The sequence below is a fragment of the Staurois parvus genome, unplaced genomic scaffold (genome assembly GCF_062004578.1).
Source record: "Staurois parvus isolate SC_StPar_1 unplaced genomic scaffold, SC_StPar_1.0 ptg000137l, whole genome shotgun sequence".
NCBI classification, from domain to species: Eukaryota; Metazoa; Chordata; class Amphibia; order Anura; family Ranidae; genus Staurois; species Staurois parvus.
Window position 1 is genome coordinate 2,940,001 of NW_028317933.1, and position 14,502 is coordinate 2,954,502.

The following is a 14,502-nucleotide window of genomic DNA, read 5'->3' on the forward strand; positions in this document are numbered from 1 at the left end:
TTTGTAGCTGCTGACTTTTTTTTTTTTTTTTTACACACAGAGTGGAACTCTGCTTTAAGACACCAGCAGTCTGCCATCATTTTACCGATGAACTCCAGTCAGATATTTAGGAGAACACAATGTATTTCTGTGTGCTGGATGTATGTTTTTAATAAAAATATTTTATTTTCTGCTAGTATTAGTACCTGCATTTGACTCGATTTCAGCTTCTTTCACTTCACAGTACAACAGCTCCGGGAGCGGGAGGGATAGAATTTGTGGAAAACAGGGTGCCCTGTTTTCAGATGTGCTGACAAGAAACAGGCAAAAAGAGCAGAGAGATGCTCTTATCAGTCTGTTGCTGCTCCTTCACTGTCCAGTAATAGGCAGAAGGCAGAGGTAGTTGTATAGTTGTGGTGTTTTACTGCAGCAGAAAAAATTCAGGTCACCAGGCTGGCTTTGCAGTATGACAGGGCTGTGTAAATTGTAGGACTGGGTAAGCACAATTACAAATTCCTTTTCAGGGAAAGCTACTCAAATTATATGTATTCCAACTGTGTATTTCGCTTTGTGGCTGGAGTTCAGCTTTAATGCAACCAAAGCAAAGCCATGTGGCTGCTTCTGTAAGCACTTGGTCCATTTTGGCTAAATGCAGCACCTAGATGTGTAAGGCCTAAATTTCTCTTTTAGATATATTGTAAATCAGAGGGACGCCTTCCGGCTGATTTTGTAAAATTGAGGGTGTTCACACAAAAAAGTGAAGATTCACTTTAATTATGCAATCATGTGCAGATGAAATAAATATGCTTTTCACTTGATTGAGTTATTGAAATAAATCTTCACTTTTTTGTTCAGCATTCTAAACTCTTTTAGCAGATCAGCCACTCTGTCTTGACTATGTTCTTTGTTTTCTGTGTATTTCTCGGATCAATACATGCAATGCCCTTACCCTGGTTGGGAGGTTCTGGACTTTTCATGGAGGTATAAATTTGGTATATGTGGTTAATTAGCCTTCTAATAGAAAATGCAAAGCATTCTCTGAATGGCGCCCGCTCAGCACAGGAACTCATTGGAGTGGCTTTTCAGTGATTTGGACCACCAAAACTATGTTTAACATAAAAATGCCTGGAATTATTCTTAAAGCACACTGCTTGAAAAGAAATCAGATGATGCAGAATTATGTCAGTAAAACAGCTGCAACAAACCAGCTGACTTAAATTTTATCGGCCATATGCTTCCCTGTTTTGCCCCTTAAATGTGTTGGTGGTTTTGTTAATCATTAAAGCTCTTTTGGAGTTTTTTTTTTTTTTTATAAATTTGGTTCTTCTTTTGATTTATGCCCTCACTTTTCGATGTTGTAGTTTATGTCCCCTGCAGAATCTTTCAAGTTAGGTTAAGAATTAATAATTGCATATTTAAATAACTCAACCTCATTAGTCACATTTTTGCTTTAGGTGCAATGCTGAACATTGTTCAAGACAGTGCATTTTTAGAAGCCACCGGAAATCAGGTGGAGATGGTAAGAAAGCTTTGTTCATATATTATGTGCTTTAACTTGCGGAATCTTTTGTGATTTGTTTCTTTTTCCAGAACTGTGAATGTAGTAGAAGTATGTAGTGTTTAAGATAAAAGTGCAAGTCCAGCTGAAACCTTTAACATTTTGGATATATTGGAGATGGATTAAAATCCCTGACTGGTTTTTACTGCTTTCTTGGGCTTGGATGTGCTGACAAATAACCTGTCTGACAGTATCAGAGAGCAGAAAGATGATCTCAGTTGCTTCTCCTTCACTGTCAAATATTGGAACGGGGGCACGTTGTGTTGCTTTGCTGCTACAGAAAACTTTCCCCCTACTTACTGACCTGGTAACAACAGTTTCACCAGTAAGAAGGAAAATCTGCAGGGGACTCCAACAGCATATATGGATAGATATATGGTGTATGTATATACTGTATATCGCCACAAATATAATGCTATAATATTTCTGTCTGGGGTTTCTTTTTTATTTTCCATCACTTTTGCCTAATGGAACCACTGTCACAAGGTAGGCAGTAAGGGGAAATTTATAGAATAGCAGTCCAAGGTTTTTAAACCTTTTCCACTCAATATTATCCAATATTATATTATCCAAGAACGTTTTTGGCTGAACTTATTCTTGAAATTCCCTTAACTTGTGTTTACATTCACAATTGGGGTGCTCTGTAACAGTAGCAATGTGTCCATGGCCAGTCTATGAAGTGTTAAAGTAGAACTATGTGCAAAACTTTTTTTTTTCATTTTGGATAGAGCAAGGGAGGGTTATAACCTCAGTCAGATTATTTTGTTTTTCACGATCTTTGTCCCGTTGTGGACATTCCCTTCACTTCCTGTCCCATAGAAAAACAGGAAGTGAGAGGAAATCCCTGCAAATTAACAGAATTCCTTGGAGGCCCCCAGGTCACCAAAACCAGTGTCCCCATTGGAGGATTTCCCCTTGTAAGGCAATGCTGGATGCAATAACTAAAAGCAAGTCATATACACACAATTACACACAGGTACATTTAACCAGCATTTACATAATTATTCTAAGCATGTGAAAGACCCTCTACCAAATGAACACCTGCCCTGGCACATCATAGCATTCACTCGGCACTCCAGAAAATAACAGAATCCAACTGCAGTATTCTTGCACTGTCAAAACCTCCACTTTTATTATCACACGACACACAGGAGGATATATCTTATAGTCATCACAATCTGCATAATGACACACACCAATAATTATGTGAGCATTACAGTGTGAAATAGACACATCTTTTGACAGCATCACAGCATTGAATTAATACATTACCAAAGCTATGGGAAGACAGGAATGAACAGACCCCATCAGAACCATAATGCACAGGGGGTCACGGGGAAACCATAAACGCGACCAATCGATGAGCCTATATAGCCCTGGCAAGAGTCCCAGGGTCAGAGCGTCCTCGTCTGCATAGGAAGGCTGCTCCCATTGATTATGCTTAAGCTGCCCGTTTTAAACCCTTTTTCTGGCAGTTTTCCCGAAGTGGGCAGGTGCCACACCAACTCTAGGAGGAGCTAGGAGAAAGGTTCCGTGAAGATAAGAGTCACGCCCAGCCACTACACTGTGTTATCTAAAAATATCACACTTTACTAACTTCTCAAGCAAGTAGGCATCTTTAATTGCACGAACAAGTTCTTATCTAATTTTAGGCAGTCTAATGTAACATCCCTAGATGTCACAAACATGCTCTATCCCACAAACAAGTTCTTATCTGCCTTAAGCAGTCTAATGTCTTGTGATTTGATGGTGACTGTTCCTTTAGCCTAGAGAAATGACATCAGTCACTTCTCATGCTCCTGGCATCTGGGCAGCGATGCTTTATTGTAAAAATTACCCAAGAAACGTAAGGGTCCAAGGCCAACACATTTCATAGGCATTACACCCCTCTATTACTTTTCTGTGAACAACTTTTTCCTTTAAAATTTTTTTCTTATATTGCCTTTTAAGAATAGTCAGCAATGTTATCAAGTATACTAGCCGATAAATATCATTGGTCAGACCCAGATAAGAGGTCTGTAATTTCATAATCCACAACAAATCAGTCATTTGTAAAGGTCAGATGCCTAAAGGAAAGAGTGAACATAATATATATTTCACATAGATGTCACTTTCATGTTATAAAATGTATTTCTGTAACTTTGTTTATGTAGATTGAAAATAATCAGATGAAAAGCCACAGCAGAACAAACAGTGGCATCAGCACAGCCAGCGGAGGCAGCACTGAACCCACCACACCAGACAGTGAGAGGCCAGCACAAGCACTCATGCGGGACTATGGTAAGACCTGCTCCCTCAGAGGAGAATTAGGAATGAATAAATTATACATATTGGTAACTAGGCAAGCAAAAGTATCATGCAATGGCAGCTATAGCAGCTTGTCTTTATCATTTTAGTTCTGTTAGCTCAGCAGCTGTCCAGGCTCTTGTAGAGTACGGTAGGTAAATGTATGGAGTTACACTATAATTGATCATTTAGTATCCACTTGGATGTTAGCATAGAGGATAGGGTTGTCAAATAATGACTGGAGAGCTCTTAGATTCTGTTAGGAGCCAGAATAGAAAAATGTTGTGAGGGCTGGGCTTTGAAGAATAAAAAATAATCTTTGCCTAAGGGGTGGGAAGCCCAGTTGAGCCCTAATTTTAAAAATATTCCATTAAGGTAAGAGTTTCAGTTTCTTCCAGTTTTCCTTCTAAAGGTGCCACAGCCTGAGTAGAAAAGCTTGTTCCCTGCCAGCATGCTGCAGAGTGGGACCCTCACTGTCTGTCTGAAATCCATAGTTTCGTTGTAGCGGTCTGACACCCTCTCCTGAATCAGACGTATAGCTCTGCAAACAGCCGAGCTCATTCCCCTTACTGATTAAACAGTGAAAAAGGCACCCTCTGCAGCTGTTGGCAGGAGACAGGCTTTTCAGCTAAGGAAGTGGCTGCCATTCAAGGAAAAACAAACTCTGGCAAATAGAAGACCATTGATCTGAAGCATCTGGAATGTATGTAGCTGATTTTAATCTGAGGGTTAAAATAGGCTCAAACTGGCCATAAAGGATACAGTGTGATTGTTTAACCTCTGTCCATTCTCCTATAGGTTTACCAAAGCTATCTAATAGGAAATCAACAATCCTTAATATTAAAGCAGGCAGGCCTTTATACTGCATAGCTGATGGTAGATTGCACAGATTGTGTGGTGTATAGGCAAAACTTTGTGGACAGCTGACCGTTACACCTATTTGAGCTTCTTATACATCCTATTCTAAAAGGCATTAATATAAAGTTAGGATCCCTTCTTTGCAGCTATAACAGCCTAAACCTTTCATACGATTTCGAAGTGTGTCTGTAGGAATTTGTGCCCATTAAGCTTCAAGACGAGCCTTTCTGAGGTGCGGTCAGCTCCCAGTCATTGTTCCAATTCATCCCAAAGGTCTTCCTTACTGATGGGGTCAGGGCTGTGTGCAGGCCCATCACGTTCCTCCACACCAAACTCATTACACTATGTCTTTATGGAGCTAGCTTTGTGCACAGGAGCACAATCGTGCTTCAACAGAAAAGGGCCTTCTCCAAACGGTTGTCACACGGTTGAGAGCACACAGTTCTCTAAAATGTTTTTGCATGTTATGCCAATAAAGGGAAAGTTCACCTTTATTATTTATTTGTTTTATTTATTTCAGGTACTTATATAGCGCTGTCAATTTACGCAGCGCTTTACATATATATTGTACATTCACATCAGTCCCTAACCCTCAATGGGTGTACACTCTAAGGTCCCTAACTCACAAACTCACATTCACACATACGCATACTAGGGACAATTTAGAGAGAAGCCAATTAACCTACCAGCATGTCTTTGGAATGTGGGAGGAAACCGGAGTACCCGGAGGAAACCCACGCAGGCACAGGGAGAACATGCAAACTCCAGGCAGGAGGTGCAGTGGTTGGGATTCGAACCAATGACCTAGTACTGCCAGGCGGAAGTGCTAACCATTTAGCCACTGTGCTGCCCATACCTTTAGTCACATTTTACACCATAAATATGGGTGTAACATGTTACTAAATGAGCAACCTCCACACCCCCAGGCCCTGTTGTGACAGCAGGCTGAGGATCTTCTCCCCACACCTGCTGTCACAATTTTGTTTAAAAATTCTTTGAGAAGGTTCTGTGATTTGTAGCACTACAACTAATGGCTGACGGCTTGTAGTTCCCAACGAACTACCAGGGCACTGATGAGGGCTCTAGGTAGTTTATTGTTTCTTTCTGCCATTTAGGAATTGCCTGACCATACAAGGTACAGGCAGACAGCTACACTGACAGTCTGCAGGAGGCTGCAATGCTTAACAGACTCCTAATAAAAAAAAAAAAAATAAATTCACCTGCAAAAAGAATTGCATTTATTTTTTTATTTTTTAAAAAAGGTGAACTTACTCATAAACTGTACCTTTCATGGGAAACATGTGAACTCCATCATCTGGAGTGATGTTCACATACTTTTGGCTCAGTAGTTTATGAAAGCAGTACATTTCTCAAACCCTGACCTCCTTTTTACTATTTTTTCTATGTGCTCTTGTATGGCAGTTAAGTGCTGCTATAGTAAAGCTCCACTGCTTGGCAAAATTAAAAGTTTTGGAAATTTTTCTTAAATGTGGAGGCCTCGCAATTTCACACAGCCTTTCCATAGAGCCCACCTACTTGCCAAAATCTATCCCCCATTACAAATATGAGAACAGGTACTCCAGCTATCATTGATGTATCTACAAAGAGAGAGAGAGAGGTGTTCCTCACAAACATGCAACAGTGATGATCAAATCTGCCGTGTGGTCAATTCTATTAAGAACCGATGGTAGAATGCAACTATAACCTATGTGTGTTTACCTTTACTAAGGACAGGTAGTAAGATAAAACCAAGGTATTAAAGCAAAATGCGGTCAGTTAATAAAGGACCAAGCATAAAATTGGGCCATATCCATGAGACCGTAATCGCAAAAAATGCAAAAATAATTTTTAAACTATGAAGACCAGCCCATGCCAACACTTAACAATCACTTTTAAGAACAGTGAGCTAAACATGACAATGAGAAGGCAAGGTGGGAAAACTTGATAAAGGTCAGGAAGTAAGGTAAGGCATAACCTCTGTGGTTAGAATTATAAATTATAATAATTATAGGAAGTTAGGTTTAATTGTAGAATTGATAGCAAGTAGCCAAACAGTAAATGTACACATTCAAGCAAGGTAGTCAGAGTGATGTCAGTTGCATCATATGTGGACATCTGCTTTGCTGATGGGTAGTTGCATGATACCATGTCCTAGTTTGCATACTTTAGTTGGCAATAACATAGCATGAATGTGTTGTTGTGTTAAATGTATCAGTGCTGTGTATGCGTTAATGTCTTGTCCATAAGTTTGAGTACCTTTTGTAGCTCCATAATCCATTGACCATGAAAGAAAAAAAAATGTTCTTAGCTAATGCATTTCTGAAATGTAGCCTAATGCCAACAGCACTTTTGGCTGGCATGCCTGCAGGACTCCATTCACCATTAGTTTTTGACCAATTCCATTCCATATGTACCCAGCAGGTTGTTTCACATGACCTGCACCAAGGGGTTTTCTGTTCTGTGCAATATTTCTTGCAAAAAATGTACATCTCTCCCCTATCTAAATGTATTAAACTGTCAGCAGCACCTGGGGATATTTTGATTTAACATTGGATTCTTGAAGCCTTCAAAAAGAAACTGTCACCTTGCCCATTCGTGGCAAAGTGGCAGGGTCTGTATAAAGCCTATCCCCAAAAGACTTTATACCCCCCAGCGATCTCCTGCTGCTGCTTCCTCTCTGGCTACCACTGCAAATTACCCAGTATTTGTGACTATGGAGGAGCAGGTGGCCTCCTCCCATGATGCAGTGCTTGGGCCTGCTGGCCTTTTGCTAGTTCCAAGCCCTTTTAAAAAGTAGAGGGAGAGGGGTGATGTTACTACTTCCTTTGTCATATCTGCCACCAAAATACCCAGTGTCAGCTACTGCTCAAAGGGAAGGAGCGGTGGGGAATCACTGGAGAAGTGAATACAGGGGTTGGGGGATATGGCAGGGGTTGGGGTATTTTACATTGAGACTGTCACCTTGACATGAATGGAAAAGGTGCCTCTGTCTCTCTACACCTTGTGTGCTCTGATTGGTAAATAATGGCCTGACTCTGGCAAAGTCACACACAGCCCCCCCCCAAATGCAGTAGAGGAATTGGAGGTATCAGAGCTTGGCTTTGCTAGCTTAGCAGTGGGTATTTCTTGAGTGCGCCAGGTTTTGGGGGTTCTAGGTTGCACTGGAAGCTGTGATATGTGTTGGTATTTTAGCACAGTTCCATCTAAAAATATGCCATGGCCAGAATCAATCAATGGAGCAATTCAGAGCTACACAATAGTAGGATTAGGCCCTCTGCTACTTAGGGGGAGATGAAGAGCAATCCACCATACTGTAGCACAGAAGGGTGTGATGCGTGTTCCACAATTTATTTAAAGGGGTTGCCATAAAAATGTACACACACTAAAATAATTTAGGTCTCTGTCTCCTACAGCTGTTTTTTTACTAAAACCAAGTGTCTCAGTATGAACGGTCAGCTTTTCTCTTTAGAAATAAAGGTAAATTAAGCAATGTTATATCTTTACAGATGCACTTAATTCCGCTGACATTTGGGGAACACAACCCTCTATAGATTTACAATTTCTTGTGGCAATTCCTTTTAGAAGTGAAAATGCCCCTAAGCCAGTATCCTGAATAACAGTGCATTATAAGGAGGATATCAAGTTTTGCTTATTACAGGGTCCCTGAAAGGATTAAATAACCCTGATTCTTTTTACTGTTGTCTTTCCCATAGGATATCCAGGTACCAATCCAACCAACTATCATTATTGTAATTCGTTTAATTCTCTCCTTGTTAAACCCAATCCACTCAGTAATTTCCAGATACAAATTAACAACTAACCGTCACGGGTCACTGAAGTTCATTTACTGTGTAATCCATTTCTTTTGTACATTATCAAAATGTATGTTGCATGGGTTTCTATCATCATTGGTCTTAATGCAAATGTTAATTAACAGCAGACTTGTTTTTGTAATTGTTTTATTCTTTCAACAAAGAAAGGAGTTGAAAAACTATAAAATTAAACAAGTGAAAAAATATGCTAAACAAATGACAGGTGGCACAAGAAAACTTTGCACCAAGAGGATATGCAGGTAACAAAGGGAGTATTAAAAAGTTTATAAAATTTTAGATGGCAGGCATAGACAGTAATGAGCACCATGAAAGTACACTACTGTACTAGATATTATTATACAGTATTTATAAAGCGCCAACAGTTCGCTCAGCGCTGTACATTACAATGGGAGACAGAACATGCGACAGTACAATAACTATACAATGCGATACATGAGGGGTTCGAGGGCCCTGCTCCTTGGAGCTTACAATCTAGGATGATTACATTTCAACGTGGTGTCCTTTTCAGCTTAGGTAGTTTGTGACAGTAAATATCAGAGGACCAGTATCCCATAGGGAGGGTGGTACACAAATACTACTTGGAGACCATTTCCCCTTGCCCATACAATGCAAAGTGACAGTCTCTGCAAAGCACACCTGCCCTCTCTTATTCTCACCTTGCTTGCACTGCTTAGCTGTCCCTTCCTCCATTGCAGCTGGCAGTACTAACCAGCTCTCCGGTGCATGGGGAAGCTTGTGACCTGTTCTTATGACAGTGCTTGGACCTAGCAAACGATGGCTAGGTCCAAGCACTATTACATGACAGATGTGACATCACTTGTTCCACCGATGCCACCCAGTGCGATGAAGGAATGAGCTGATGGCAGGAATGGAGAAAGAAGCTGCGAGGGAGTTTAGGCAGGGTGAATATAAAGGGTTGACCATTTACAGAAACACGGTCAGTTTGTCCTGCAGGGGCACAAGTTATAGAAAGATAGTTGAAACCCAAAAAAAATTAGGAAATTGAGGTTATTATCAGCATTCTTTATCTTTTGTCAAAGTTTCACCTCACATGTACTTCTGGAAGTTTTACCCGCCCTGTGCTGGTCAAGATGCAAAACAGAAGTTTGCGTAGTTAACCACTTGCCCTCCAGAGTATTTACCCCCCTTCCTGACCATGCCATTTTTTTGTGATGCGGCGCTGCGTTACTTGAACTGACAATTGCACGGTCATGCAAAGCTGTACATAAATAACATTTATGTCCCTTTTTTCCCCCTTAAATAGAGCTTTCTTGCAGTAGTATTTGATCACCTCTGTGGTTTTTATTTTTTGCGCTATAAACACAAAAAGACCGACAATTAAAAAAAAAAAATACATTTTTGACTTTGTTATAAAACATATCCAATAAAAAAAAAAATTTTAAAAATCAAATTTCGTCATAAATTTAGGCCAAAATGTATTCTGCTACATGTCTGCTAAAAAAAAAAAAAAAATCCTAATATGTGTAAATGAATTGGTTTTTGTGAAAGTTATAGCTTCTACAAATGGCGGTATATATACTGGAATTTTTATTTTACTTTTTTTTATAATCGTAATGGTGGCAATCAGCGACTTATAGCTGGACTGCTGCAGGCATTCTGACACTGGGGGGGGAACTAACTGCTACTGACATCCCCAGTGACACTAATACAGTGATCAGTGTTAATAAAAAGCACGGACACTGTACTAATGACACTGGGCAAGAAGGGGTTAACTTTTGGGCAATCAAAGGGTTAAATATGTGCTGTGTGTGCTTTGTGCTTTCCTACTACAGCAGTGGTTCTCAACCTTTCTAATGCCGCGACCCCTTAATACAGTTCCTCATGTTGTGGTGACCCCCAACCATAAAATTATTTTCGTTGCTACTTCATAACTGTAATTTTGCAGTGGGAGGACTAGTGCCACATCACTGATGTCAGTGGGATGAATAGTGCCCCATCGTTGGTGTCAGTGGGAGGAATAGTGCCCCATCGTTGGTGTCAGTGGGAAGAATAGTGCCCCATCGTTGGTGTCAGTGGGAGGAATAGTGCCCCATCGTTGGTGTCAGTGGGAGGAATAGTGCCCCATCGTTGGTGTCAGTGGGAGGAATAGTGCCCCATCGTTGGTGTCAGTGGGGGGAATAGTGCCCCATCGTTGGTGTCAGTGGGGGGAATAGTGCCCCATCGTTGGTGTCAGTGGGGGGAATAGTGCCCCATCGTTGGTGTCAGTGGGGGGAATAGTGCCCCATCGTTGGTGTCAGTGGGGGGAATAGTGCCCCATCGTTGGTGTCAGTGGGGGGAATAGTGCCCCATCGTTGGTGTCAGTGGGGGGAATAGTGCCCCATCGTTGGTGTCAGTGGGGGGAATAGTGCCCCATCCTTGGTGTCAGTGGGGGGAATAGTGCCCCATCCTTGGTGTCAGTGGGGGGAATAGTGCCCCATCCTTGGTGTCAGTGGGGGGAATAGTGCCCCATCCTTGGTGTCAGTGGGGGGAATAGTGCCCCATCCTTGGTGTCAGTGGGGGGAATAGTGCCCCATCATTGGTGTCAGTGGGGGGAATAGTGCCCCATCATTGGTGTCAGTGGGGGGAATAGTGCCCCATCATTGGTGTCAGTGGGGGGAATAGTGCCCCATCATTGGTGTCAGTGGGGGGAATAGTGCCCCATCATTGGTGTCAGTGGGGGGAATAGTGCCCCATCATTGGTGTCAGTGGGGGGAATAGTGCCCCATCATTGGTGTCAGTGGGAGGAATAGTGCCCCATCATTGGTGTCAGTGGGAGGAATAGTGCCCCATCATTGATGTCAGTGTGGTGGAGGGGGAAATAGTGCCCCATTCTTGGTGTCAGTGGGGGGAGGAATAGTGCCCCATCGTTGGTGTCAGTGGGGGGGAGGAATAGTGCCCCATCGTTGGTGTCAGTGGGGGGGAGGAATAGTGCCCCATCGTTGGTGTCAGTGCGGGGGGGGGAGGAAATAGTGCCCCATCATTGGTGTCAGTGGGAGAAATAGTGCCCCATTGTTGGTATTAGTCACACAAATGATGGGGCACTATTCCTCCCACTGACACCAATGATACTTACCTTGCTGACCCCTGTTCCAGCCTGGGCTCGCTCTCTCACTTACCTGTCAGCTGTCTTCCTTCTCTGGCCGCTCTCCTCTTCACTTACTCCGGCAGTTCCCTCGATCTTCTTAGATCTACGCGCGCTGCCGCTCGGCTCCTCCTCTCCAAGCTCCACCTCCTCGCCGGTGATTGGCCGCCTGTGTGCCTCTCCTGAGCTACAGTTCCGGTGGCCAATCAGCGGCGAGGAGGCGGAGTTGTTGAGGGATCCCGGAGGTGTGGCCAGGTGACAGGGCAGCGTATCATCCCGCCCACACATCGACTGAGTCAGAGGAGCGGTGTCTCGGTTCCTAAGACCATCGGAAATATGTGTTTTCCGATGGTCTTAGGCGACCCCTGGGAAATGGTCGTTCGACCCCCAAAGGGGTCGCGACCCCCAGGTTGAGAACCGCTGTACTACAGAGACATGCTGCATTGTATTTCTCTGCTGTGCAGAGAACTACAAAACAGCATGTCGTTGCTGGCAGTAGAGAGACCTGTGTTGTTTACACACAGGTCTCTACCTTGTCAATTCTAAATGGCGATTGCCGGGTGACGGCAGAGAATCTCTGGCCAGGACCCGACGGTGGCATGCGCAAATCCCCTACCCAGAAATGCAAATCACGTGTATATATGTGATTTTACGCAGCCCTGTAACCCTACTATAGGGCAGCGGGCAAGCAGTTAAAACAGTATTCAACCCAAAAGCAAACCCAAAATTTGTTATACTGCAGCTTACCAATTATTAGTTGGGATGGCTTGGCTGCGTTTGTTTTCTTTATTGGGCTTTCTTTCATTTATTTTCACCTGGTGATATAGCCAGTAAGTCTGTTTTTCAACAGAACAAGCTGTCCTGCAGATGTAGCAGTTAGAGAGTTGAGAAAAACCGTTTACAACTGAAAGGTGTGCTTATAATCAACTTTTGTTTAAGTAAAACATCAATCCCAAAAAGTGTTAGCTGGAGTTTGGCTTCAATTCGTTTAGTGTAACGAAATTTGCTGGTAATAGGAACACTCATAGGAACACTCCCCTTCCCCCAGATTAACAATTCTGCTGTCCAAAGGTGTCTCTGTTGCTCCTTCATGCAGAGTGTAGGCACTCTAATACAGGAGGTGTATTACTGGCTGGATCACCAGGTGAAAACAGAGTGAAGAAAAGTTTAAAAAATAAAATAAATGTAACCGCCTCCTAATGATTGATACGCTGGGTTTAATACCTGAAAGGATGAATTCCAGCCTTGCATTCAGTTTTGCACAGTTGTAAAGGCTTTATTAAAAAAATTTTTAAAATTGCTTACTTTGATTTCACTGAATGCTCTGAGCTTCTCACAGTGTGTATTAAGGAATTGCAGCAAGTCAGATTTTATTTTATTTTTATTTATTTCAGGTACTTATATAGCACCGTCAATTTACGCAGCGCTTTACATATATATAGTACATTCACATCAGTCCCTAACCCTCATGGGGCGTACAATCTAAGGTCCCTAACTCACATTCATACATACACATACTAGGGACAATTTAGACAGGAGCCAGTTAACCTACCAGCATGTCTTTGGAGTGTGGGAGGAAACCGGAGTACCCGGAGGAAACCCACGCAGTCACAGGGAGAACATGCAAACTCCAGGCAGGTGGTGCCATAGTTGGGATTTGAACCAACGACCCTAGTACTGCCAGGCGGAAGTGCTAACCATTTAGCCCCTGTGTCAGATAGTCCCTTCCTCATTTCCTGGCTGGAGAACATCCCGTATTATCTTACACTTTCTTTCACTGCCTGGCATACTCCTTTCATTCATTGGACTTTTGGTTCTTTCAATTATGGATCCTTTGCATCACATGTAAATGTTATGTAGAAAGGTAAGGGTGCAAAGGCAGCCTGCCTTAGAATACCTGCATCCCCAAACAAACATCAATCCAACTATCATATTGGCATAACTTGTGTCGAGTCAGGGCTGTTGATAGGAGTACTGAGGCAGTGTTGTGATGTTTTTAGGAAGCTATGTACAGTATCCTGCTAGCTTCTCCCACCAGCCACGGTCTGCCTGCATTGCATACACACCCAGTGATGACATCACTTTGTCTAAAATAAGGTATGTTATGAAAGAGGTTTTATTTTTAAAAAAGTAACATGTTGATGTGGGAGGAAATGAGGAATCGAAGGCAAATTAAAATCGGATTAAACTTCAGCTTTTACATTATTTGTTGTTCTGGCCCAGGTTACAGGCATAATGATGGCTTTAGATTAGGTTTCTGTAGTGGGGCAAATAAACGTCAAATGTGACTAAAGAGCATCTAGGGGAGCACAGTGGGTTGAGAGTAGAGGGGGGGTGTGATGTCAGATTGTTAAAAAAGGAAACCTTAATTAAAATGCCTTTAAGGCCTGTACTTATGACTGACATCTGAAACACAATCTTACATTTCAGAGCTATCGCTGCTTTTGGCCAGTAAAGCATACAGATGTGACGCTGCATGACAAAAATGGTTTCAGTGACTAAAACAATGGGAGAATGGGAGCAATTATATTCTTTAAGCCCAAGGCACAAAAAGTCATAGGTATACCTTCGAGGCACAGAAACTACTGCAGGGAAGTCAAAGCATAGAGTATCTTACAAGTCATGTGGGAAGCTGACATTGGATGTAATCAGTGCTCATTCAAAGTCAAAATGGTAGTATAGGCAAAATTTTATTATGCAGTCAGTCAGTACAATTAATATAGCAATTTTTGTGAGTTCCCCATAACAAGGTTTTGTTACTGTACCTGTTGATCCTGCCAGATCTATTTTTTCTATTCATTTTTACAGGTAAGCTGTCCAGCAAAATTAGCAAGTAGAAAGGTTTGGAGAAAGCCCAACTGAACTTTCTCTTAAACTTGGCTACGTACATTCTAAATGCATCATAA

The 14,502-nt window shown here is 42.2% G+C and overlaps 1 protein-coding gene across 9 annotated transcripts in view; it reads left to right on the forward strand.

The window, feature by feature from the left end:
• The window catches only part of RALGAPB (Ral GTPase activating protein non-catalytic subunit beta), a 138,939-nt gene that overhangs the window by 81,133 nt on the left and 43,304 nt on the right, over window positions 1–14,502 (forward strand). For all 9 annotated transcript variants that reach the window (XM_089673247.1, XM_089673244.1, XM_089673246.1 and 6 more), the window contains 2 exons: window positions 1,434–1,498; window positions 3,691–3,817. In XM_089673247.1, coding sequence (XP_089529373.1) covers window positions 1,434–1,498; window positions 3,691–3,817 — 192 coding nt within the window. The remainder of the gene's footprint in view (window positions 1–1,433; window positions 1,499–3,690; window positions 3,818–14,502) is intronic.